The 27,292-nt window shown below is 35.9% G+C and overlaps 1 protein-coding gene across 3 annotated transcripts in view; it reads left to right on the top strand.

Moving 5' to 3' along the window:
- pcdh9 (protocadherin 9) overlaps positions 1-17,487 on the top strand; it is a 267,663-nt gene extending 250,176 nt beyond the window's left edge. For all 3 annotated transcript variants that reach the window (XM_026256296.1, XM_026256297.1, XM_026256295.1), the window contains one exon: positions 15,376-17,487. In XM_026256296.1, the coding sequence (XP_026112081.1) occupies positions 15,376-15,752 (377 nt within the window). In that variant the 3' untranslated portion in view covers positions 15,753-17,487. The remainder of the gene's footprint in view (positions 1-15,375) is intronic.
- The last annotated feature ends 9,805 nt before the right edge of the window (positions 17,488-27,292 follow it).

Raw genomic sequence — 27,292 nt, 5'->3', positions numbered from 1 at the left:
AAATAATTAATAATATTATTTTAAAAAGTGATTTTAAAAGTAAACACATTCTTTAAAACGATGTTGTAACATTTTATAGATAATGTGGAAATTTATTAATTCTGTATGATTATCAGCACAGCCAAAAACCCCCCCCCCAAAAAAAAAAATATATATATATATATATATTTTACAGCTCCATCTCTGCAAATGTCTACTAAAAGGGCTTTATGTTCATGTAGTGAAGGAAATTGGATTCATTGATCCATTTTATTTGCTTTAAAGCGATCGTTTATGATTAAGTACAAAGCATTCGGTTGCACTTCTCTGCATTAAAAGCAGGAAATCTGGACATTTTGAGGAAAATGAATCACAACAGTAATGTATCTCACCTAATGCACCTTTTTATTGCATTTTGTTGCACTGAAAGGTTTTTGAGAAAAAGAGAAAAGCAGCTTGCTCGTTTTATACTAAAATGACCATTACAACATAATTCCCAACTTCCTATAAGCTTTAGAATTCAGGATGGCCTTATTCTATCCTTCAGACAGAACTTCAATCCCAAAATTGAGAATATTATTGGGGAAAATAACTTCTCGCTGGGCTTTGGCCATTATGCCTGCTTGCAACAGGAAACAGCGAGTTTTGGACTCTCACATCTGAAGATCCCCTACCTTTTATATATTTGCCGTAAGGGGGATGATGATTTGCTACTGATAACAAGAAAGAGCCGGCAGGTGTTACTCTGAAAGATGGAGTGTCAGACTCCAAAATAGGTGAGGCGGAGAGGGACAGAGCAGGAGGCATTTCTTGTTGAAATGTACTATGGGTAATATTCTCACTTTTGACTAATAGTCATATACAGAGGAAATGCAGGCTTTCTCCAGACCTCTATTGCTTGACATAAAAGCCGTTTTACTGCGGCTTTCTTTCATCTGTGTCTTGGGAGTGCTGTGCCTCCACGGCCCGAGAAAGCCTTGCTTAATCACTTTTAATGGCGGTGGGGTTTACAGTCTACTTATGGAAATATCAATACCTGCAGCTTTATGAGAAAGCCGTTTTATCAAGCACATTTGTATGACTGTACACTCGTTTAACTCGCCTCTTTGTCTTGGCTTTTACAAATTGATATTGGAGCTCTTTGAAACGACGTACAGTCAAACTTTCACCCTCACAACCTCAAAACGTGAGTGTGGGAAGAGCATCAGTCATGTTTTATGAGTGCAAAAACGCCAGATTTATTGCAGGTTTACATTTGAAGAAGAGTTTCAGCTGTTCAGAAGAGTGTGTAGGTTTAATTGATTTTTCAGAGACATGATATCACCCTGTTATGTCAATCTCGTCTGGTTTCGTTTTGCATTTTGGATGAATACCAGTAAAAGTAGCATAAACAAATCTTTGCACATTAGAGGTCTTGTGGAAAAATCTCCATTTAAAAATGAGATGCAAGCTTTTCGGTCACATTTTGGACCGTATGCGAATCATTTGGCCAGACGCATAATTACCTTCGCCAAATGCAATGCAGTCCTGCTAACAAGTTTCAGCCTTCCATTTGAATTTCAGCATCGACTTCATTGTGCTTTACTTGTCTTTTGATTTGGAAAAGAGAGAGAAAACGAAATGAACCCCCACAGTGATTTGATTTAATTTACTGGGAAATATTCCTTGTAAGCTGCATGGTGAATCTGGAGAGGTGGAGGGACTAATGCATTTGAAATGATCACCTGCGTTTGAGCATTTTGAAGTCCTTCTCTTTTCATTTCTCAGTGTCTGGGAATAAAATAACCTGTACAGTTTCATCCTCATGTCACTTTGTTTTGGCTTGACTGTAGTTAGCGTTAACGTTAATATCCTTCACTTCAAGTGCAGCCTACACAGCCGCAAATTAGCAAACCAGTGGGTTAAGTGTCTGGCAGAGCTTTCAATTTTCACTACTTTATAAGCATATTTTGCTGAAAACTATTTACAAAAAAAAAAAAAAAAAAAAAATTATATATATATATATATATATATATATATATATATATATATATATAATAAAATTAAAAATCTGTAAATTGGGTATTAATAAACTGAGGCATAGCTTAGCATGTAAAACTATGCGTTTGAACTTCAGTTACTTTTGCTGGGAAAGCAACAGCATTGTGACGGTTCCTCAGCATAACATTGTGATAACACAGACTCCCTTCAACTTTCAGTAAAAATGTACACTTAAAGCTGTCACCCTTTCAAAATGTACTTTTTCTCAAGCAACACATTTTAAGTTATAAAACATAATGACATTTGCCCTAACATTTATATATTATAACGTGTATGACAAACTGAGCAATGCAAGGATTTAGCCATTACAGATGAACATTTAGAATATTAATGGTAAGAGAACCGAACGGCTTAACAAAAATGTTAAATGTCAGCGTGTAACTCCTTCAGCATTTGTGCTACAAATGATGCCTCGAAATTTAAGGCTTGTTGAGAAGAGCGGTGCTGTTATTTCAGACTCGTAGATACAAACAGAGGCTGAAAAAAGCTGTGGACTAATGGTTAGAGAGCCGGACCAATAACCAGAAGCTTGCTGGTTCAAGTCTCGGTGCTGGCAGTTGTAGGTGGGAAAGAGTGAATGAACCCATTAAACCCTCAATACCCATGACTGAAGTGCCCTTGAGCAAGGCACTGAACCCCAGTTGCTCCCCGGGCGCAGGATCTATAGCTGCCCACTGCTCCGGGTGTGTGTTCACTTCTCACTGCTGTGTGTGTGTGCATTGAGAGGGTTTAAATGCAAAGCACCAAAGCCACTCCTCAAGAACATAAGACAAAATTGTATGTATTTCTCTCATATCACTCTGGTTTCTTTCTTCTCACATAATAGCACATTTTTACTTAAATCAATATCCCATGTCTATTTATTTATTTATTTGGTAAGTAGCTGCATAATAAGCAGTATAATGTACATTCAGTCGGTCATTATCTCCAAATAAAGCCCTTCAGGGTAGCTGACTGCACACTATATGCTATAATGTGACATTTGTAATGTCTGCTGCCAAATATAGGGAAGATTATAAACCACCAGTTAAAGTCAAAATGTTGCTTTGTTGATTTATTTCTTGTTGTCTGTAAGTGTTTTTGCCTGTTGCCAGTGTTTTCATCAAAGACATTTGTATCGAGCGGCTCTCCATCGCCGATGCCAGTGGCCTTGAGATAGTGAGTCGTCGTGGGGTCACCCTGAGCGTCACATTTATAGAGCCTGATGTAATGTTGGCACGAGCGCTGGGACCATTTGTTCTCTGTGGATGGGTGTGTGCCAGCCGGAGCTCTGGTAATGGGCTGGGTGGCAGACGGAGACACTGGGTGCATGAGCACTTGAGTATTTTTCCATTCTGACTGAAGCAACGATTGTGTCCCAACAAAAGCTGGACGTGGACCGGCAGTGTTGTCATAAAGATCTCCTTTCACAGAATTCTATTCAGTCCATTTACAGCGATGACGTGATTGCTGTATCAGTTTAACACTGGTTTACCCTTGTGTGTGCCCTGATGTTGAGGAATGACTGACCATAGCTAACCTAAACTGTGGCATTAGCTCAGCGTTTGTTGTTGTTGTTTGTTTGTTTGTTTTAAGTATGGCTTTACCAATTACAAATAATGTTGCATGATAGGGCATCACTTTCCTGTTTGTGTCATATTGTTTTGCATTAAAATGAGGCAATAATCAAACTAAAATGTGTTTTCTCTCTCAAGTGTCAATTTAGTTAAATGGTTCATTTGGCCTGTTCATTTCAGTTAAATGATTCACTTGAAGAGTCAGAGTGTTTCCAGATCGATTGACTGATTGATTAATTTTACAACGTTTACTAAATGTTGTTAAATATAGATGTTTAAGACTATAAATTAGAATGTAGGTTAGTTAAATGAAATCAAAGTTTGTATATGTTAAGGTTTTGATGGCTCTCTTCTTCTTCTTCTTCTTCTTCTTCTTCTTATTATTATTATTATTAATTTAGCATTATACTAACACAGTAGTTAGCTGTTGTGCCAACATAATTATATGTTAAGTCAAATATTGTGATCAGGACCTTGACATTAAAGCAGAAATGACTATGACTATGACTTACATTTTTGAATTCAATTTAATTTAGATTTTGTAAGTGTCAAGGCAAAATAACTTCCCAGAACACAACAACAACAACAACAACAATAATACTACTACTACTACTACTACTACTACTACTACTACTACTACTAATAATAATAATAATAATAATAATAATAATAAATGTTGTGCCATTGTGAAGCAGTTTGGATTATTAATGATTATGAAATGTAATTAATATTTATTATATATATATATATATATATATATATATATATATATATATATATATATATATATATAATTAGAATACATAAGTATTAATTTGTTAATTTGTAATGATATATTTACAAAATTTAATCAAACATTGCTGTTCATGACTATAACTTGGGGTTTAGGGTAATTTAATTTATTGTACATTAATGTTTCAATGTCAAATATTATTCCGTATGACTAAATAAATAATCTTGAATACAGTAGTTTGTTGTCATGAAAACACAATTATGTTTTATGGGTAATAACAAAGAGGGTGAATAAGACCCTGGGACAAAGTAGGGAATTTGTATAATAATAAAGGAATTAGTAAGTAAGTAAATAAATGTCAACACCATTATTTATATTAAATATATGGATTTTTTTCTTTTTATTTATTGGTAGGAAAGATATGATCTATCTATCTATCTATCTATCTATCTATCTATCTATCTATCTATCTATCTATCTATCTATCTATCTATCTATCTATCTATCTATCTATCTATCTATCTATCTATCTATCTATCTATCTGTCTGTCTGTCTGTCTGTGTGTGTGTGTGTGTGTGTGTGTGTGTGTGTGTGTGTGTGTGTGTGTGTGTGTGTGTGTGTTTGTGTGTGTGTGTTAATTTTGTCATTTATATTTCAAATAGACAGCTTGACTGTAGTTTAACTGTTTTAAATAATGTGTTGCTTGTGGTTTGGCAACCTATAGTCTCAGTCATCCTCTCCAAACCACATAGAATTAAATTGATTCTTCATTTGTGCTGTCTGTAGCAGTGTTAGTGTGCTTCATCAGTTTGGAAATGTGTGCTGTAAACGACCAGCACGATGACTTATTATTTGCTACATACGATGACAGTTAACAAACTGAGATCAGTAAGTCACCAATGCAATGCTCGTGCACTACTATAAGGGTGTCAGTGTGTTTCTACATGCTCTTTATTAGCTGTTTATTGGAATAAACTTAATGAACCTTACCCTTGGCTTGACTGTTCAGTTGTTGTCGTACTGGAGCTAGGGACAATCTGATCACTACACAGTCTGTACAGCACTCCAACACCTTCTGTCAACTGCGAAGTGTGCATCTGCTGCCATATGTGAGAGTGTGTGGATATGCATTTCAGATGTTATCATTGTTTGCACACTATAGTCCTCGCTTATAAAAAAAGCAGCAGGGAATTCATTGTAAATTAATAGTTAAATTCATATATTGTTGCATGAAACTAAATGCATAACAATGCATTTAAATTTTATTAACATAAAAATATATCTGCCTTGTTTTATGAAACTCAAGGACTTGGTTAGTTAGCTCCGCTGAGCAAGTGCAGTTGAGTTGAATGAGAAGGCTAACAGATAGCTTCCTCTATTATCGACCTTGCTGGTGGTAACTAAACTAAATAGCTTTTGTCAATAAATAATGTAACATTTAATTGTGACCCAGAGCCGTAGAACACCAACACATGCTTAAGAGAGAGTTAACCATTCGTCAACAACTCTTAAAGCCAGATTTAAAACAATAATAATAGCAATAAAAAAAAAAAAATAATAGCAAAAATAAAAATAAAATTCATCTATTTTATTTGGTTTCAGTTGATTTTGTACTATTTTTCCTTTTCACACATAAATAAATAAATAAATAAATAAATACATTAGAATAAGGTGTTGGAAACTAAGAAAATAGAAAACAAAAACATCAGCATGAGCTCCCACATTAATATTTTCATAGCCTTGTGAAATGATTTTGTTAGCGAGTTATTCATGCAATAATCCATCTGGAATCATCATCTGAAATTATCCATCTAACTGTTCATTTACCAAAGCAATAATCAGTTCACACATGAGCAATTACTGCAACAATTTCAGTGACATCTCTATTATTATCAAGAGACAATGAGAGACTCAGGTGTTAGTCGAGTCCATGCCTGTAGATTTCTGGACAGAGGTTACATTAATTATGTGCGTTCTTAATAAATATATTATGAATGGCTAAGTCTGAGATAATGGAAAGGAGAGATTTGAGGGGTCATACCATTTGACATTTAACAACCTAAACTGATCTTGGGTCAAAGAATATCTGATAAGTTTTTAGGGATGTTTAAGGTCTTTAAGAGAACTTAAGGCTGATGATACAGATGATGCTTCTGTAAGCGAATCATCTAATTAACTGTTAACAAATCTCAAATTTACCAATAATAACTTCTTGACGAAAAGAGCCTGCAACTGTTTAATTATTGTTACTTGGCTTCTCTATTCATTTCAAGAGAGGTGCAAGTGAACAAACTCAAACATTTTATGAATAGGAGATATGTCAAGCACAATGTAAAACATGTGGCATGATATTTCCTAAGCTTCCTGCGTGCGCTATTGTATCGAAGCCTGAGCTGCCTGGCACATTTGATGAAAAAGACCACGCAGCACAGCTAATTTTCTAGGAAATCAACTGAAAAAAATAAATTAAATAAATGACCCAAACTGAGATACTGAACAACAGCAAGCATTTCAAGGTTTTTTATAGCTCTTTTTTTTTTCTTCAAAAGGGTGATAGAGTTGGATTCCGTTTAGTCGCTGCATCTGAGAGTGATCGTTATTCATGAAAGAATGCGTCAGTCATGCCACTTATTTGTAAACATGATATTTGGGGTGGGGGGTATTGGTGGGGTGGAAGGACGACCAGAACAAAGGAAAGAATATGTTTCCTAATGACACAGCTCCGCTTCCATGTTCCCTTTTTAATCAAAGTGTAGCTGGAGCGTTGCTTCCTCTGGCTTCTGATTGTATTCATCTTGGATGCCATAACCTTGACGTCAACTTAAGAACACTGCGGATAAGGAATATTACCCAGGGATCCTTTGATTGTGAGAATGTTTAATCAATGTCCATGGGGGCGTGAAAAAAAGACTTTCACATTTGCCTCTTCTCAAACAGACTTAAACCTACAGGTCAGATTTCCCAGATCATAAATCAGTTGGAAAATCGGTAAAAGTGATAATTATTTTCAGATTCATGGAGACAAACAGCATGACACATGAGCAGGAGAGCTGTTAGTTGCTAGATTTTTGTTGTTGTTTTTTGGGGGTTCTCATTCTGTACACTCATGGTGCTCATTTAAAGATGACATGAAATTACATCCTATCAACTTCTGGTATATAATGTGACATTCAGATGCTTTATTTGCATTTTCACTTTCAGCACTGGAATTCACAGCAATATAAGTGAATGCACACTATCAAATTATGTTAGTTATGATTTCATGTTGACTTAAATGCCTTTAAATTGATATAACCAGACAGAATGGGCAGGTATTCCAAATATCCACATTGCCTTAGATCCAACTCAGCTGGAGCACCTCAGATTTGTTTCGTCCAGCCCAGCACAGCAGGTCCACACGGCAGGTCGATGCACAATGGATATCAGGCGTCTGTTTGAGACAGGTCTCGTGGAGCATCAATTTGCATGTTAATGGAAGATGCAACCCTGTCAGCGGAATGGAAATCACAAATGAAGGGACAAAATGAGAAGAGAACAGAGCAAGAGTAATTTAGTTAACATGGCTGGAGCAGAGGGTCATTCGACATGATCAATCTCACTCTGCGTTTGAAATGATTTCATTAAGACAGAGGAAGCTGGGAAATAGGTTTGAAATGCATTGATCGAAGAGGCGGGGGGGGGGGGGGGGGGTATTTATATCACCGTGGTGACCTAATATTTCCCAGGTTCGACTGAATATATGAAACATTTCTTGATAAATGTAATTTTTGTAATTCCATTATTGTTACTGTTTTTACTTAGTAGCCAGCATGTAAACAACTGCTAATTCACAAGAAATTAAGATAATCAGATAATAACAACATAATCAGATTCCAGAAATTAAGTACTTGTAATCAGATTACATTAAATTTTAATATAGTTGTAATTAGACTACAGTTCATTTTTATTACATGACTACATATTATTTAAACAATGGCAATACAAATAAATAAATAAATAAATCTTCCTAATTATTATTTTTTCATTTTTTAAATATTCCTTTCTAAAATAGCCTACTGCTTATATACATTAAGAAATTCTTCCAGTTTGCGACATTCACCCAAAAACCATTCACCATAACCATAATATGGTAATGCAAGATGTTCCTAAATCAGTGTAATAAAGTAGTTGCACCAAAAAGTAGTCTGATTACATTACATCAATTATGTGATGATGTAACGCATTTCATTACTAACTATATATAGTTTTGTAGCAACATGTTCCAGCCATATCTCGACATGAATATCAGGTATTCACACAGAAGACCCCAGCAAACTCCCACAACAAAACACAAAGGAACTCAGAACCCCCTTAGAAACCATTTAGCAACATATTCTAGCCATATTTTGGCACCAGAATATCATTAAGACAACCAAAACACCCTACCAAAGCAACTTGCTTAAAAAAAAAAAAATCAGATCACATCAGCAACCACTCACAACATTCAGTAGCTTTCTGCCAGAGATTTTTGCAGTGGAAAGCACCACTCACAATCCCTTCAGCAAATGTAAAACCCTTTCTCTATTTTTCGCTTTAACCATGGTCACTGAGCACAGCACTTTATATGCAGACTACATGATTAACCTCAGGTGCTTGATGTACAGCCTTTTGAACAAGAAACTCATAATATAATAAATAATAATAATAATGATAAGTCCTTACATTTATATAGCACTTTCCTAAGCACTCAAAGCGTTAACATTGTCAGGGGGTATCTCCTCATCCTCCATAAAGGAAAAGCATTTCATCAGATGATTTTGAGGGTGAAACTGTTTTCTTCTGTGAAGTCTGTTTCCTTTATTTCTCTATCTTTCTTCATTTCCTGTGGTGCACAAGAGTTGTCTGTCAAAAATCAGAAAATCCTCTCAAATTCACCATAAAGTTACTGTGGTTTGAAAGCTCTCACACATATAATACACTGTTAGAAGGGGGAAATGTGGGGCAAGTTCAAACACCGACACATGCTCTCTCTCGCTCTCTCTCTCTCTCCCTGCTCTGCTCTGCTCTCGTTCTCAGCGCCCTCTCTCTTTCCAATCTCATTTGTGAAATTCATTTTCCTGTCACCGTGACTCAGTCTCTAATTCATCCCTCATGATTCCTCATGTCAGTCCCATAATGCCATGCTCCTATGCCTCCTCAGAGACCATTAGAGGAGTGATGGGGATGGACTGTGTCTAGCTCAGTGACGTGCAGGTGGTTTGTGGGGAAGGGGAAAGCAAGGACTCACAGATCATCAGTGTACTGTCTAATGCATATTGTAGACAAAATTGCCTTTTCCAAATTGGTAAGCTCCAATCTGATTGGCTGGGTTCATGCAATTACTGGGAGTCATGGTGCAGAGGTTGTATTATTCTGCCAAGAAATATAGTCGTTTTAATATGAAGATTTGCTGGATCTGTTTTGTGACATTGGAACTGGACTGTTTTTACTAGTTATAAAGAAGAAGGTTTTTTTTTTTTTTTGTTGTTGTTTTTTTCGCAAGAAGTTTGCCCTACATTAATCAAAACAACATTAAAGACATTAATAATGTGCCAGAGGATTCCTTTTTTTTTCTTTTTTTTTAATACATATCTGTTTTTATTGAGAAGCAAACTTTTTTTTGAGCAGCGAATCAGCACATTAAAATGATTTCAGAAAACTGGAATAATGATGTTGACAATTCAGATTTGCAATACAGTATTTTTGATATATCCAACCTTGGTGAGCATAAGATACTTTCTTATAATAATTACTTACTAATTTGTTGTCTGATAACTGGAGCTTGAGATTCTGAGGTGGCATTAAGCCATTAATTTTACATGAAATATTGCAAATATTAATAAAGAATATTCAATGACCCACCTGCATATTCCAATTTATTATAAAGACAAGAGCTCTGGTGGCACTGTATTAATACAACAGACATGTGATACCAGCAGCACGACCAGGACATAATACCGTTTCCTCCAGTGGTTCAGAGGAGGTATTGCAGCAGTAATTAAACCATTTTGACTCCATCTGGAAGATTATAAACGCTGAATGCCTACAGGAGCCTGAAAATTACAGAGTGGCAGCCCAAAAAATAACAAACTCTTTCAACATCACCATTATGTTGTAATAAACACATATGTCTGAATGCGAGGAGGCTGTTCTATTCTTCAGTTCATTTATTTTCTCTTGATAACAGACGGAGTGACAGGTCTCCCTCCAGGGATAAATATTTAAATTCATGTGGAAATAGGGCTGGCTTCTATAAATGGCATGAGCATACAGTGTGCCTTGAGAAAAAAATAAAAATAAATCTGTGAACGTCAGCGTGCATAGTGGATTCATTATTATTAGTTGCTGATGTGATCGTTGCTGCATTATTCCACATTTTTATCACACGTTATGGATGTAAATCAGACTTTGTGTCATTATTTACATTGCATGCACTCACACAAACATGTCAGAGTGATGGAAATATCGATTCTGGCCTCTTGTTCGGGAGCAGGTATGGAGCTTTAGTCCTGATGAGGGATGAGGGCCGAGTCTAACGCTGGTTTATGGGACGCTGAAGCACCAAATGGCCCATGTTATTAGTCTGATGACGAGAGGAATAGGGCTGCCATGTTAGGAATAGATTAACTCCAGAGGACGGTTGGTCATGGAGAATTGCTTCTTTTTAGCTCTATTTCCATAAAAAAAAAAAAAAAAAAAAAAAATCATAGAACCCAAAAAAAAAAAAAAAAAAAAAAATTGGTGTACTTGCATGTTAAAAGTAAAAAGTACTGTTTTATGACCGTTTATTTTGTAATTTTAAATTTAAATTATTCTTTTATATTTAATAATTTAATGTTTATATATTCCTACCGCTCAAAATATGTAGGGGAAGGGGACTTATCATACATTAAATAAATAAATAAATAAATAGACATCAAAGAGGAATATGTTTAGGGATATGTTATGTAAACAGTAGTTAAAACTGCTTCAGTAGTAGCAGGATGTATAGTAATTCATCTGTTAATTTAACGTTATATTTAATTTTAAAGGGGACAAATGATGTGATTTGAGTTATTCCTTTCTCTTTGGAGTGTTACAAGCTCTTAGTGCATGAAGAAGATCTGTGAAGTTCCAAAGACTAAAGTCTCAAATCCAAAGAGATATTATTTTTTTTTTTTTTCAGTTAAGACTCTTCCATGCCCCCCAAGACGCTGTGTGTATCTAGGAGAAAGCAGTCTTGCTCGACGCGTGCGTGCGTGTGTATGTGTGTGTGTGAGAGAGAGAGAGATGGTCACACAGTGGAGTCAGCTGTCTTCACTGTCCGTGGTTTGTGTACCGCAAACACAGACGAGCTTCATCACTGTGTCTGTCACACCGCTCTGTTCCTCTTTAAGGCTTGAACTGATGATAAAACTAAGGACGTTATTAACTGTCTATACATTTATTTGGAAAGATGAAGCTCACGATTATGGATATTTCCAACAAGTGCTTGCAGTGTTCAGCCAATCACAATCAGAGCAGACTGCGCTTGTCAGAAGGAGGGACTTTGTAGAAAACACCGTGTTTGAGAGATAGAGGACCTACAATAATGTACAGTATTTCAACATTAAAGCATGTCAACATACTCTGATACACCAAATACACTAAATACTGATATTTAAAAAAGCAACATATGACCCCTTTGATACCTTGAGAGTGTGATACACAAATGTGGGCATGGTCATCATAAAGTGGCTTCAAACAACTCAGACTTTTATACAATATTTAATTTACAAATAACTGACAGTAGAAACAAAAATGTGATTTTTATTTGTAATAATAAATCCTAAAATTTAGTGTTTAGGAACTTACTTCTCATGCCATCAGTCGCGCCATGAGACACCTTGAAGGAATTCACTGGAAACTCGCTCTAACTGAATCAGTGGACTAAATGAGTCCTTGATTCGAGAACAGATATAATCTGATCAGTCCAATTTGTGCGATTTGAGAAGTGATATAACAGGTTAATTGAAAATAAGCAACTCGTGTTGAAGTGGATGATGGTTTCTCCATTTCAAAATAATAATAAACTACATGTTTTAAGAAAAGCAGTGTAGTATGCTTTTAGGTAAAAAAATAATCATTCAGATACTTAAAAAAAAAAAAAAAAGTAAAGAAACAAGTAAAATATTTTGTTACTGCCCACCACTTGTAGAAACAAACACTGAACGAATCCCAGTTCAATTCTATCTATTAAAAACACAACTGTAATCAAAGCTATTGCACAGCCTCCCCCGATATTTAAACATTTGAACATAATTAGTAAATCAGTAAAGACGCTTGCGAAACTATGCATTGTAATAACATCTATACCAATACTGCAGCACCAGTTAAACAATGGGACAAAGACCTCTAGATCAACACTAACACTAATATCCAGGTAATTTAGTGTAACATACATTACACATTGCAATATGTTTAAAATGGGCGTTTCTGACACCACATGCAATTTAAATACACAACTAATTTCCTTTAGATTGCAATCCCTGCTCAAGAGAATCCAAGTTTGATTGATCCTTGATCCATGAAATGACAAGAGCAACAATCATTGAGAATGTTGGCATGTCTTCTTGTTTTGTGTTGCATCTCACTGTGTTCTGATTATGTTGATATATGCTTTTTGTCATCAGTCCTTTGTCTCAATGTATTTTAAAGTGATGCCATGAATATCCCTTGATTCTGCGATTCTTCCATTTCCTGTGGTAACTCTGGCAGTCACTTATGCCTTATCACACCAATTATGTAGAGACATGGCGCTTTGGCTTTTCCTCATAAGACACTCATCTTTTCCCTGTTTCAGTGAAAATTAGAGGCAGAATTGAAACCCTAGCACTCCAAACAGTATTGTATTACACAGAGCGTATGAATAATAGATACCTTGTGTCCGGGATTTGCAGAGTGGTGTTAAAATGAAAGTGTGTTTTCAACAGAACCGTATAATATTACAGCATTATGGAAGTGTTTTGCCTGAATGCAGGTCGTAACGACGTGTTTAATGTTGCTTTGTATTCAGGAAGCTTTTTTTTTTTGTTGTTGTTTGATTGTTGGTGTGACAGATGTGAGTGACATAAGGAAATGAAAAGATATTCAGTGTGTTGCTGAACCAGAGCTCTTCTGTGTAGAAATGAGGTGCTCGAGTTAATCTCACACCACTTTATATTTAGCAGTTCAAGCTGCTTTCAAATCAACTTTAGGCCCAATTTTTATCACTCAGCAGCTGGTGGGGAGCGCGGAGCTTTTAAGCTGGACTGAGAACAGTGCATCCAGTTGTCTGGGATAACAGTGCAAGACACAGTCTAGTCAAATGCTAAAATAAATAAATAAATAAATAAAAACATAATTTTTGCTTTTAACACTGATCTTTTCAACCTGAAAAAAAAAAAAAAGTTATCAGCTTACGTTCAGTCATTTGGAGAGGACCAAACAATACTTTATAATATTTTACAATACTTATAAGAGCACATTTTGTCAATAATTGTGTCATCTTTCAGAATAATATAAGCATCTCTATTAGGACACTTTTCTCAGCAGTTGTTCATTTTATTTTTATTTTATTTTATTTTATTTTAATTAAGTGAATTAATCTTATGCAACTATCATTATTATGATGATGATTATTATTATTAGTAGTAGTAGTAGTAGTGGTATCTTCATAATCATCATCATTATCATCTATCATTATTGCTGTTGATATTGTTGTTGTTGTTGTTGATATTGTTATATAAAATTAATGGTGGTTAATTTAATGACTGGCAATACCATTAATTAATGATATTAGTAATAAATAATATTATTATCAACAATAATAATAATAATAATAATAATAATCATCATCATCCTCATCATCATCATCATCATCACCATCATCATCATCATCATCATCATTTCATCATTTACTGGGCTAGAATAACAGCAATATTTGGCACACTACTTCTGATGTCAGTATTCAAATCTACACCCATGTACAATACATATTGTGCAAATGCTTTCAAAATGCTTTTTTTTTTTTTTTACTGTTGTCTCTCAGCATGAGCATTTGTTTGCAAGAACATGATATAAATAGCATCCAATGTTGCATAAAACTTTAATGAAGCTTTATTGAAGCTGCTGTTTCTTTTCATATAACATTGGTGGGACTATAATAGTTATTATTTTATGTTTGTTCTGTCCAAGAAGGATTAAATATACACACAGATGGGCTTGGTGTAAATACTAAATGACTCTTTGAGGATTATCTTCATTATCTTCTTGATCATGTTTGACAATGCAGTTGAGCTGATGATACCACATGGATTCCCACAATGCACCCTGTGTTCTGATGTGGGTGCAATGTCAGTGTTTTTTCCCAGTGCTTTTTTTAAAGTCAAATATATGAATGGTATACAACTGAGAGTTTGCAATTGCAAGCCCAATGGGAGTGTTCTCAATGACAGTAAATATATGTTTCAGAGTAACATTTTATTGTATTATATATTGTTTGCTTTATTGGATTCTTAATTATTGTAGTATTTATTTGTAATGGTTGTATTAATTTCTAACTATTTTCCTCTAATGCAGTCTGTTTTGGGCTGGTTTGGAAGAGGGTGATGTAAAATGTAAAAGTGTTGTAAGTGTTGTACAAATTTCATTCATTCTTAAAATAAATAAATAAATAAATAAATAAATAAATAAATAAATAAATAAATAAATAAATAAATCTGCAGTCTCACACTGAATGACTTCAATTTGCTTTGGCACTGATTTCAATGTGAAGTTAAAACTATATTATTCAATATTTATTGGCATATTACAGACTTTATTCTGGGTAAATAATAACAATAATAAGGTTATAAATTAAATTAAATTAAATTATTATTATTTTTTTTTTTTTCCTGGAAAGCTTGTGTTGGTGATATAATACATCTATCCATATCTATATTTTGTATATTTTGACATATATTTGTTCAGTATGTGTCACAGGTCTATACTTTGAAAGTTATAAACTTGACAGACAATTCTAAGTAATTCTGTTCTCTTTGTGTCCCCAGATGGACCTCTAGGGCCAAGAGGCTTAGTGGAGGCCACAGAGATGTGCACTCAAGAGTGTCTGGTGTTGGGCCACTCCGACAACTGTTGGATGCCACCGAGTCTGAGCTCGTACCCCTCGCCCAAGTCCCCCGTTACCTCTTTCAACAACCAAAAGGAGTGGGCTAAAGAGAGACTGCTGAACGGCCACACCCTGACCCGCAGCTGGAAGAGTGAGCGTGGGAGCCAGGAGCAGTTTGGGGACAGGAAGACCTTCGGGAGCTCGGACGGACATTTTGGTAGTGGCGGCTGTGGTCCCATGGCCGACATCCCATTGGCCAGCCTGAAATCCTACCAGCCCGCATCCGGCCCCAACAGTCCTAAAGAACAGCAGCTTTAAGAGTGTTTTTTTTTTTTGTGTCCGGATCATCCCAGCAACTTTTGAGAGCTTTAGTCCATTCCTCTTTTTTCCCCCCTATTTTTCTTAGATCGATGCTAATGCGGTGTGATAGTTACGTGTATGGAGTAGACCTTAGACTTTATTGCTTATGCAGGACAGTATACTATGCGAACCCGACCCGCCGACGGCCCGTCTGCGGAGATCTTCTTGTGCATATCCATAGCTGCCCTTAAACTCCCTGCAAATTCACATTAAAAGGAATCATTGTATACTTCATCTTGAACAAAGACTGCAAACAAACATTCAAGATGAGCAAAACAGGGCTGTGCTCTATGTATCACAGTCATAAAAAAAAAAAAAGAAAAAAAAAAAAAAAAAAAGGTAACAGCTGACCAATATATACAAATATTGTGATGTGGTTGTTTTGAGACTATATTAATATACACCATCCAAGAAAATGGAATTTACAAACCGAGAAGGCGTTGTGCTAATAACACTGTTAGTGGAAATCGTTTAGTCTGTCATCGTTGAAGTGTTTGTAAATAGGGCTTAATACTAACCGATTTTATGTACTTGTAATAATCTCATGGAATAGATCATTGAACATGACAGCTGTCTTTTATCATTCATCGTACAGGACGCATTGTTTTTATCGGCCTTTTGTCATTAATGTCATTGTCTTCTGGAACAGAAGACCGCAGTCTGGATCTGTAAAGTGCAAACACACACAAACACACAGATTTAACGAATGAATCCCGAATGATAATGTCAGTCAGTCATGACATTGCACAATTGCCCCATTTTTGAGTCGTTGAACCTGGCAAACGTATTTTTTTTTCAAAGCTATTTTGTATTATTGATGTAAATGATCAATTTCTACTTACTAAAATGGAAAGCTTGATGTCTTTTCCTAAAAAAAGAAGAAGGATGTTACAATTCAACAGCAATATATTTGTAAATTCAAATTTCAAATGTCATTCTTGTACGTTTAATCGAGCTTGTGCTTTAATTGAGAGTAGTATTTGCAATCTTTGAAAACAAAGTCCTTTTTTCTTTCATAATATATCGTGTATGCCCACACAAGAGAAGTGCGTGTAGTTTTCATGTTTGTGGATTCATGAATAACAGTATGCTACACATCGTACCAATCCACAGGTTTTACGAGAAAGGGCGCAGCAGCCCCTCGTCTCTGAATGCCAAACACAGTAAATGTTTGTCAGGCGCCAATATGCTCCAGGGAAAAAAACGAAATGAATAAATGAAAAATACACTGTCCAAACTGGAGACTGAAAAACTATGAACAGAATGCGATCTAAATAGCATGTGCATAGTTCGAGGACTGAGATTTTGGTTTGATTTTTGTTTTTTCTTTTAAATGTTCCGGCCGTTCTTTTTCCCTTCTTGTCACATGGCATGTCTGCCAGTTCAGACAATGAAACTGCATGCTTAACAAGACGAACTAGCTTTTAAATGACTTCTTTTTCATTTGATTATTGATTTGTAACGCAGTGAGGTCACTCATTTTGTATAGCACCTTTTATGTTGAATCACAATATTTGAAGTACAAAAAAAAAAAAAAAAAACACTATACGAAAAGAGACAAGATGGAGTGAGTTGCTTTCTGCAGTATGTTTGTTGGTTGTGGGGTCGTTTGCCATCATAGATATTTAAACAGTTACTCCTTGTTACTGCTCTACAGGTATACCGCTACTGCAATAAATGTTTTAAATTCGTGCATGTTTGTGCCTTGTTTTGTTCCTCACCGGACTGCCTCTTCTTCAAACACTTCATTTATTTTTATAGCAATATTTAACAATAGCTTCATCTACCATGTATTTATGGTCATCAAGCAATATCATTGATCGCTGGTTGATCTTTCAGAGTGTAAAAAAAACATGTAACGTGCTGTCAGAATATATAAAGCTTTAGATGATCATTTTTAATGTTTTTGTTCATACTGAATTCTTTAACTTTTGAGTATATTCTTTAGCAAGGTTTATTTATTTATTTATTTTTCACATCTGAAAAAAAAAGAAACTTAAGCACGTATCAATTTTCCCTTCCTATAGTCTCTTTTTTTTAAGTCACATTAACTACATGTGATTGTGTTATCTAGTTGCAAAGTACATTGCACACTTTGAGCCTGTATTACCCCACTGACTTTAAGTAGATATATTTAGTACATCTGGTCATTTTCATAACAATTATTGCATAATGTTATCTTTATGTATCTTAGTACATTGCTACACAGCTTCTTAAAAATACTAAAGCACAAGTACTTTAGCAGGCTCAGACTCTGTGGAAATGCATTACAATATGGTTGAATGTGCTGATAGTATGACACTCTTACTGGTATATACACGCTTTAATCAGTTTAGATAATGTACAGTATTTGTTAATGCTTTACAATAAGTCTCAATTTGTTAACATTAGTGGATGCATTAGGTCTCAGGGAATTGCAATTGCAATTACAATTATTATTATTAATTTTTTTACAATATTTATTCACCTATACTGATGGTAATTTGGAAAATATATCATCGTTCACTGTTATTTTTTTATTTTTATTCTATTTTTTTTTTTACTGGATTAAGATTTTTTGTTTTATAATTAGTCAATTCAGTCATTTTATTTTAAGGTCAGCTTCTCAACATTAAAGCTGCAGTTGGGAACTTTTGACGCTCTAGTGGTTAATAAACAGAACTGCTTGCGTCTTGCGGAAGAACATTGTAGCCGGAGCTACATCTCTCTGTTTATGTCTATGAAGAATCACAAAGGTACTGGGTTACTCCGCCGCGGTACCCCTGAAGCAATCTAAAATAGTCCGAATATAAACACTTATTATAGGTGAACCCTAGTGATTCAGGACAAGCTAAAAACACGGTTTGGAAAATGGATTCATGGTGTACTCGCTTATTATGTTCATTTTTCTACATTTTGAACACAAACAAAGTTACGGACCGCAGCTCTGATTGGTTGTTTTTTACCGGGAGCGCATGACTTTCTGCAAATGGCAATAGGACCACTGGGAGGAGCCAGAGGAGCTTGATTTTTTTCACAGATTATCTGTCTCATATTTTACTGTCAGGGCATAATGACAGGTTTAATAAATATGTAAAAAAAAATTTTTTTTACAAAAGTTCCCTACAGCACCTTTAAGTAACTGTTAACTTAGACTTTTGCCTCTGTGACTTCCTAATTTGCTGCATATTAACAGTTAGCATACAATAGTTCAGTTTAGGTTAAGATGAAAGGATCTAGAATATGGTCATGCAGAATAAGGCATTAATATGTGCTTTATAAGTATTAATAAACCGCAAGTAATAAGCATTCCAGTTAATAGAGAGAACTGGTCCTTTGTTTAGCATTGTTCCATCTAATGCAATAACTATAGCTAAAGACCTGAACCTAGTGTTACCAATTTTTTAAAGAAAGTGTCCGTGGGAGCGATATTACATATGTGATATGAGATATGAAGGTGTAAATCTGTGGGTTTTTCTCCATGCACAGATTCCATGTGGTTCTGGTCATTACAAACAAAATACTGTCAACACTTTGTGACCTTGGTTTCCAGTGACTGCTATTCAGAAGACAGATCACAAGTTGGTGTGGGCTGAACACATTGTGGAGCTCTCGTTTAGCTTTCTCTCCTCGTTCACTCGTTCACCATGTATTTGTCGGCGGTGGCGTTTTGCCCAAGCCGTCAATAGAGTTTTTGTTTACACTGTCTGGTGCTTGTGCTTTGGCTCCGAGGCAAATTGCAAGGAAGTGAATTTAGCATGAAACTGATGCCCAGTAATGAAGGCCAAGCATACAGGCGAGCAGTTGGAGTAATTATATTTCTTTTGCTCCCCCCCCTCCACTTTCTCTCTCTCTCTCTCTGGTTTCTCCTCCTTCTGTTGATATGTTTATCTAGCCTCCCCCAGTGGACCTGCTTAAATTCTTATTCTCCACGCTAGCTATCGACTTGGGCTAGAATAGCTTCTGAAAAGCTTCAAAGCTAATTGCCTTGGAAGTGCAAGGGGAAGCAAATTAGTGTCACACCACAAGAAGTGAATGAAACATTCCCATTTCCTTTTCACGTGGCTTTGTGAGAACAATTTCCGATGCGCACCAGGCCTCCACTGGGCCAGCGAGTGGCAGACGAGTGGCCCAACTGAGATTTGGTCGAAGAAAGTCTGAAAGTTGCTGAATTTTCCTGAGTGCTCATTGGACGAGGCAGAGAAATGGAACAATTCTGTCTTGAAATTGGATGTAATATCAATAGGGCAGAAAATAATGAGCAGGTACAGGTCTTTTTGTGGAACCAGAACGAGAGATGTGGTCCTTGGCTTGTGTGGATTCATGCCGTGTCCGAAGATGCGATACAGAAGAGTAGTTCAGCGGAAAATGAAAAATCTGTCGTTTTGAAATCCCTCATGCGGTTACAAACCCCATATGACTGATTTACTTCCACTGGATTTACACAGAATGTTCATGCTGCTTTTTCCCATAGACTGGAACAATATTGTGACCAGGGTTTACAATATATTTATATATATATATATATATATATATATATATATATATATATATATATATATATATATATATATATATATATTCTGTATTCTGTAGTATTCTGAAGTTATACATACAATCGTTTTTTGCAGGAACAAACCAAAGTGTTTTTTTTCTTCTTCTTCCACTGGCATGTACACTACCCTTCAAAGGTGTACGGTCAGGTATTTATTTATTTAGGGCTTAATGCTTAGTAACAAAGCATTAATTACAGTGACAACAAAAACATTAACGATGTTAGAATATATTACATTTACATTTAATTATTTAGCAGAAACTTTTATCCAAAGTGACTTACTATATATATATATATATATATATATATATATTTTGATTAAATACATACAAGTAATATTGTTGATTGAAGTTGATTGAGTTAATTTATATATTGCACATGAAACACAATTTAGGGTCAAGCCACCCTGCTTAACATTATTTTCTATTTCATATAACTTCATATAACTTCTCTGCATCCACAGAACACAAAAGGAGAAAGTGTGAAAAATGTGCTATTGCACTTTTCCTTGCACTTATAATAAATTGGGACTGAAACTTTCAAGCATCATTAATTACATAAAACATGGAAGCATGAGTAAGCAGGCCGTACTACATAAATATGTTAAACATACAAACATAACTTCAAAAGACTTGGAATTTATTTCTTTTATAAAACTTTGATTTTGCTTTGTTATCATTTCGGAGTTTGACAGCCATAGTCCTCATTTACTTTTAGTAATCTGAAAAGTTTCTAAGATATTTTTTTTTAGAAGAAAATAAGGCACGCAGGATTGGAATGACATAAGAGTGAGTAAATAATGACAGAATTAACATTTTTGGGTGAACTATTTTACTGCATGTATGTGTGTGTGTGTGTGTGTGTGTGTGTGTGTGTGTGTGTGTGTGTGTGTGTGTGTTATTCTGTGCATTTGGCACTAGAGATTCTGGGGAAATTAAAGCAGGGGATTTGATCACTCTGTACTTTTAGGGCTGGAGCAGAGTGACTATATGGATTTCTTGCATTTTGAGTCAAACAACAAGCAGCAGAAAAAGATGATGCAACAGTGGAATAGTGAAATCCCAAAAGTTCAGCTCCAACAGCCAAAGATTTGTGACAAATATGTTGTGCCTGATCATTTTACTAGAGAAACTAAGAGCAAGAGATCATACGGACCTAGAAAGCCATTTTTTCTTTTAAAGTTAGTTTTACTCAGCCAAATGTAACTAGACATTCTGAATAAACATTGAGGAGATTCATCTAAGTATTTAAGATGATTTTAACATTCTCAAAATGCATCTTTAACAAGATTCTAACATTCTCAAAATGCATCTTCTTCACTTTCAGGCCAACTGCTTTCATGGGTTTGAAGAAAATCATGCAAGTTAGTTCAAATCAGTTTGTTTATAACGCCTTATAATGCCAGACAAAGCTCTTGCCTGTACTTGCATCTGGCCGAAGTTAATACGATATCATAACTTCAGTAGACGTTCACTTCTTATTAGTTCTGCAAATGGCAAAATTTCAAGAAGGTAAAGACTCTAGGGTAAAGATCTAGATGTCATTGATTCTACTTCTACTGTCTGAATCAAATTCTCTCAAAGACCCCGCAGGCTCTTGGTAGAGCAGCTAACAGCACTTAATAATGAATTGATCAATTTGGCCTTTCCTTGATGTGTGTGTTTTTAAGTGCACCGCTCTTTCAGACATCGATGTTAAGTGATATACAACAAATAAATGCATTGATAAATTAAGATAATCAGGGGGTTGCACTTTGCTGAAGTGTAGATTAGAGCTCACAGATGTTTCTACTCTAAAAGAGTCAATGATTTGTGTCAATGACATGCATTTGTTTCTCAGTGGTTTACAGTCTAAGTTCACGTTCCTCGTCTGTGATCTAGATTCATGCTTTCCAGGAGCTTTTGTGTTGTTTGTGTACAAGGGCATAGACATATTCACTCTCATTCACACATTCTTAATTGCCTATTTACCTGTTTCCCACTTAAGGCCATTTATTCCTTTACAAGTTTAATTAAATGATTATCCAGCCTTATGGTAGGCATAAAGAAAATCCTTAACCTTAATATGTAATCTACACCAGTGCACCAATTCAAATCTGAGTGTAACTAATGGGACTAATTAACACAGTATGTAGCGTAGCCTGAACGGTGGATTTCTGCTCAAATGGCCTTCTGGGATGTGCATGTTTACAGATCTGATAACCAGATTCAGACTAGCATGAAAAAAAATGTGTTCATAGGACCACTAGACCCCCAGCTAGAAAATATGTGTAATAATTTATTAATTTATCTCGAGACGGATATTAAATTTGTTGCTGAGATATGCTATTAGACAGTCATCACAATCTAAAGCAACAGCATATTGACTTGCATCTTTAATCCAGCATGCAAGCAAATACAAATTATATATATATATATATATATATATATATATATATATATATATATATATATATATATATATATATATATATATATATATATATATATATATATAGTAAATGAATAAATGTTAATGTAATATTAAGTCATTGACCTTGACACCTGGTTGGCAATACAGTTAATTTACTTTTTTTTTTTTTCACACATTTTCAAAACTTTACACACAAATCCAAAAATTGCACACACAAAATGTTAAATTCCTCACATCTCTTGCAAAATGAAGCACTGCATTCAAAATATCACAAACACATCTCAAAAGCAAAAATGTGCAAACACCTTTGTCATAATATGTTTGCCATAAACAGTTACATAGAGAATTGTGTGTTGTTTCGCAAAAAGTCTTTTATGAAATGGAAAACTGAGTGAAAGGCCGATAATTAGTCTATGGTTTTGCCGATTTGGCATGTGGTTCTGGTGTTTGAGTGTCAGGTTTCAGAAATTTTGTGCAAGTAGTAAAAAAAAAAAAAAAACTGTAAGAATGCATATCCATGGACATGGACATATCCTTCATTTTCAGCCAAGATTATAAAGAAAAGTTTGAAATAATGTCCATGCACATAGTGAGGATATTTCAGTTAATTCTCAGAGATGTCAAATCATATTCTTTATTCTGTCTGAGCTGAAAAGTCTCTCGTTTAGTGTTTTATGCATGAGTGTGTGAGAAGACAAAGGCTAAACAGCGGCTACATGCCGAGCTTGTCAAGGGAGGTAATTAACAGCACAGGGTAAAATCACCTGCAGTGTTTCCTGCTTTTTAGAACACACTGAGTCCATCAGGCAACATGCACAACCAGAGCTGAGAGGAACCATCATTAGCAAGAGCTTTTGCATCACGTTGTGTTGTTTGGAAAGTGTGTGTGTGTGTGTGAGAGAGACAAAGGCAGAGAAACTAAGTTTGTGAGAGAAATAAGATCTACTTAACATTCAGAAAGCTCAAGACAACTTAGCTGTTAAAATCCATAGAATAACAAGGCATACATTACTTATTTATTTGGTACAGGAAATTATAACAAAATGTGATAACTGTGTGTGTGTGGTGGGGTGGGGGTAAACAGTAATATTTTGAAAAATTATTCCAGTCTTTTTGTGGAGATTCAAAAAAAAAAAAAAAAAAAAAAAAAATCCGGATTCTTTGTTAAAAATAAGTTACAAAGTACAGCATTTAATTCCAAACATTAACATTGTAAATGTCTTTAATGTCACTTTTAGTCAATTTAATGCATCCTTGCAAAAAAAAAAAAAAAAAAAACTTTTTGTTTAGTTATTCAGGGTACCACACACTCTCTTATTCTTGCAACATATTTTAATCAACCATTATGTATGTATGTGTGTACGTATGTATTTAAGTAAATACTCTCTTGGTACTGAAGTGAAAGTTTTGAAAGTTGCAGTATGTTTTTGTACCACACAAAACTCTTTTATCTCAAAAGATCAATACAAAGTTGATTCCTAACAAAAAAAGTCCTTTAATTCCTGTTGCTATTTTTAGCATTACAACGTAATACAAGGCCGTGGTGCTTTCACCTGTTTCCAATCTCTCTCTCTCTCTCTCTCTCTCTCTCTCTCTCTCTCTCTCTCTCTCTCTCTCTCTCTCTCACTTTCCCTTTCACTAACAAATACACACTCAAAACATGTAACACCAATTTGTGAAAAAAGGATGGATCTGAGAACAGAGTAAAGCATTACACACACTCCTCTTTCTGTTTCCACTGGGGAGCGTGTTTGATTTTCTCGAGCAGCTCCAGTTCATCCAGCAAAGCCTGTGAGCTGAGTGCAAATACACGCTAAAGTGACTCTCTTGCTAAAATGGCTGCTCTCATTAGTTCTTTTTCACTTCTTCTCTCTTTTTCACACCATCTCTGAAGGTCCACAGCGAGCTGTAATCCAAATGTACTACAACCAAAATCTAGTGCAAAGTGTCAGCTCCGTTTTCAGGCTGAATTAGATTTTGAGCAAATTTGTGCCTCCAAAAGCAAACTTTATTTCGCTGTGTCTGAAAACCTTGTGAGCTGCCAAGCTAAAAACGGCATTTTTGGGTGCATTCAGAGTACTGTTTAGACACAAATGCCACTCAGACACTATCACAGATTCATTTCATTGCATTCACACACTTCAAGGCATTTATGTGAGGAAGTTAGTGGGAAGGAACTTGTTTTAGGACGCAGAGACTTCCATTACCAGGCAGACGGAGGCAGCTGGGACAAGTCTGATCTCTGGAGGTCGACTGATCAACGGGGTCAATAACGGCCTCAAACATCTTCAAATTGCCACCAGACATTTACCCTCTCTCTTTCTGTTAGCTTGTTCTTTTTTTCCTATCTCTGTCTGTTTTCACAGATGGAAAAGTGACAAATAAAGAGCAAATCAACCCCACAGCAGAACAGAGGTCTATCTTTCATTTTTAGATGTCGCAAAGCATCTACACATTACTCAAAAAGTAGTCGGCGAAGGTTGTGTAAGCATGATGAATATTCAACATAAGGCCATCAGTAATACAGTTTTAAAAGATGTTTATAGAACTAAAAAGAATAAAGCCAACTGTGTGCGTTTTATTGTTGTTGTTGTTGTTGTTGTTGTTTTTTAGCAATTATGTCAAGTAGATTTATTATGGATGGATAGATGAACTGTTGATTCCAGTCCAGTACCTTCACTGTCTTTTGGAGATTCAGCCTTAACTCTCTGAAGAGTAATTGAAATCAAAATTACATTTTCAGCTCCAAAGCTATAAAATGTTCCCTGTCACTTCACCTTTCCACTGAATTAAAATGGAATTAGTGGTAATTGTCGAAGCTTTAGGGATTATATTATTTAACAGGAAGCCTTTTGAACACCTGAAAGACTTTCTGGAGATAAGAGATTTCCATTAAAATCCCCCTAGACAAGACACTAAAGGAGCGCTGCGAAATAAAGAGCCTTTAACACCTTCCTGTGCTAATAATTAGACAGGGACATACAATTATTCCTATGTGCCAATTGATTGGGTGATTGATTTATTAAAGCACAGCTTCTTTGAAGGCAGCAGGACAGATGATGGTCATTAATTAGCTGACCGCAGGGAAACTGTGAAATGTTTGAATCGAGGGAATGTGTCTCCTAGAATACATGAAAACAAAAAGTGCTGTAGAAGGAATATTGTGAAAGGTAAACACTGCGAAATATTATATCTGAATATTAATAAGCTTGTTTTAAACTTCCCACTGACCAGATGCTAGTTCAAGGGTCACTGACAAATAATGACACAAGATTGAATTAGAAAATATTGGTCTAAACATGTTAAGCAGTTAGAATTTAATCTTAGGATCTGTGTTGATTTTTTATGTTTTTGATAATGTATTATTATTATTATTATTATTATTATTATTGTTATTATTATTATCATCATTATTTATTTATTTATTTTTTGGTATTTGATGCCTGTTTATTGTGTAACCATAAAGACAAAAATAAATAAATAATATATTTATATATATATATATATATGTCAGACACAGACGAGGACACAGAGGATTCAGTGATAAGGTAGTTTAATGTTAATCAGAGGTTTCAGACACAGGTGAATCTTGACATGTGGATAGAACGGTGACAACACAACTTCCCTTATGGTGAACGGTGATCCAGATGGTGCTCAGATGAAGACGATGGGGACAGGAAGACTGACGAGGATGAAGAGGGTTCAAGAGTTCAGGTAGGTTTAATAATGGCGTTCAGGCAAGTGAGGAGATCGGTGCAAGACCAGACGATGAGTGATGGTGACTGATGGCTTTATATGTGGTTCTGGTGATGATGCACAGGAGTTCAGAATTCGGGTGATTGGGGACGAGTGGGTGTGGCGTAAGTGTCCGATTCCGGGAGTGTAGAAGGTGTGGCTGTGACAGTACCCCCTCCTGACGGCTGGGATCTTGTGCGACGACGGGGTCTACCTCGGCCACGGGGAGCGGGGCGGTCTGGATGGTCTTGATGAAAGTCAATGAGAAGGCTGGGGTCCAGGATGTCGTTACGATTAACCCAGCAACGCTCCTCCGGGCCGTAGTTTTCCCAGTCCACAAGGTACTCCAGTTGAGGACCCCGTCATCGAGAGTCGAGGATAGCTCTCACCCGCAAGATATCGTTGTCGTCTTCGATGGCCGGAGGAGGAGGTACGGCATTATCACCAGGTTCTGTGGATGGAGGAGACAAAGGTTCAGTGAAGGGTTTGAGGAGTGAGACATGGAATGAAGGTGAGATACGGTACTGTGCAGGGAGTTGGAGTCTATAGGTCACTTCGTTCAGTTGCCGTTCAATAGTGAATGGTCCGATGTATCGGGGACTCAGCTTACGGCAGGGCAGTCGGAGGCGGATGTCCCTCGTCGAGAGCCAGACTTGTTATCCAGGTTGGTATTGCGGCGTGGGTCCTCGACGAGCGTCCTTTGGGGTCCTTATGCCTCCGCACTGCCCGCTGGAGATGCACGTGAGCCGAGTCCCAGACCCTCTCGCTCTGTCGGAACCAGTGATCTACCGCTGGGACCTGCGAGGGCTCACCTGAC

The sequence above is a fragment of the Carassius auratus genome, chromosome 6 (genome assembly GCF_003368295.1).
Source record: "Carassius auratus strain Wakin chromosome 6, ASM336829v1, whole genome shotgun sequence".
NCBI classification, from domain to species: Eukaryota; Metazoa; Chordata; class Actinopteri; order Cypriniformes; family Cyprinidae; genus Carassius; species Carassius auratus.
The sequence above is the reverse complement of the archived record's forward strand: the minus strand, read 5'-3'. Positions and strand labels throughout refer to the sequence as shown.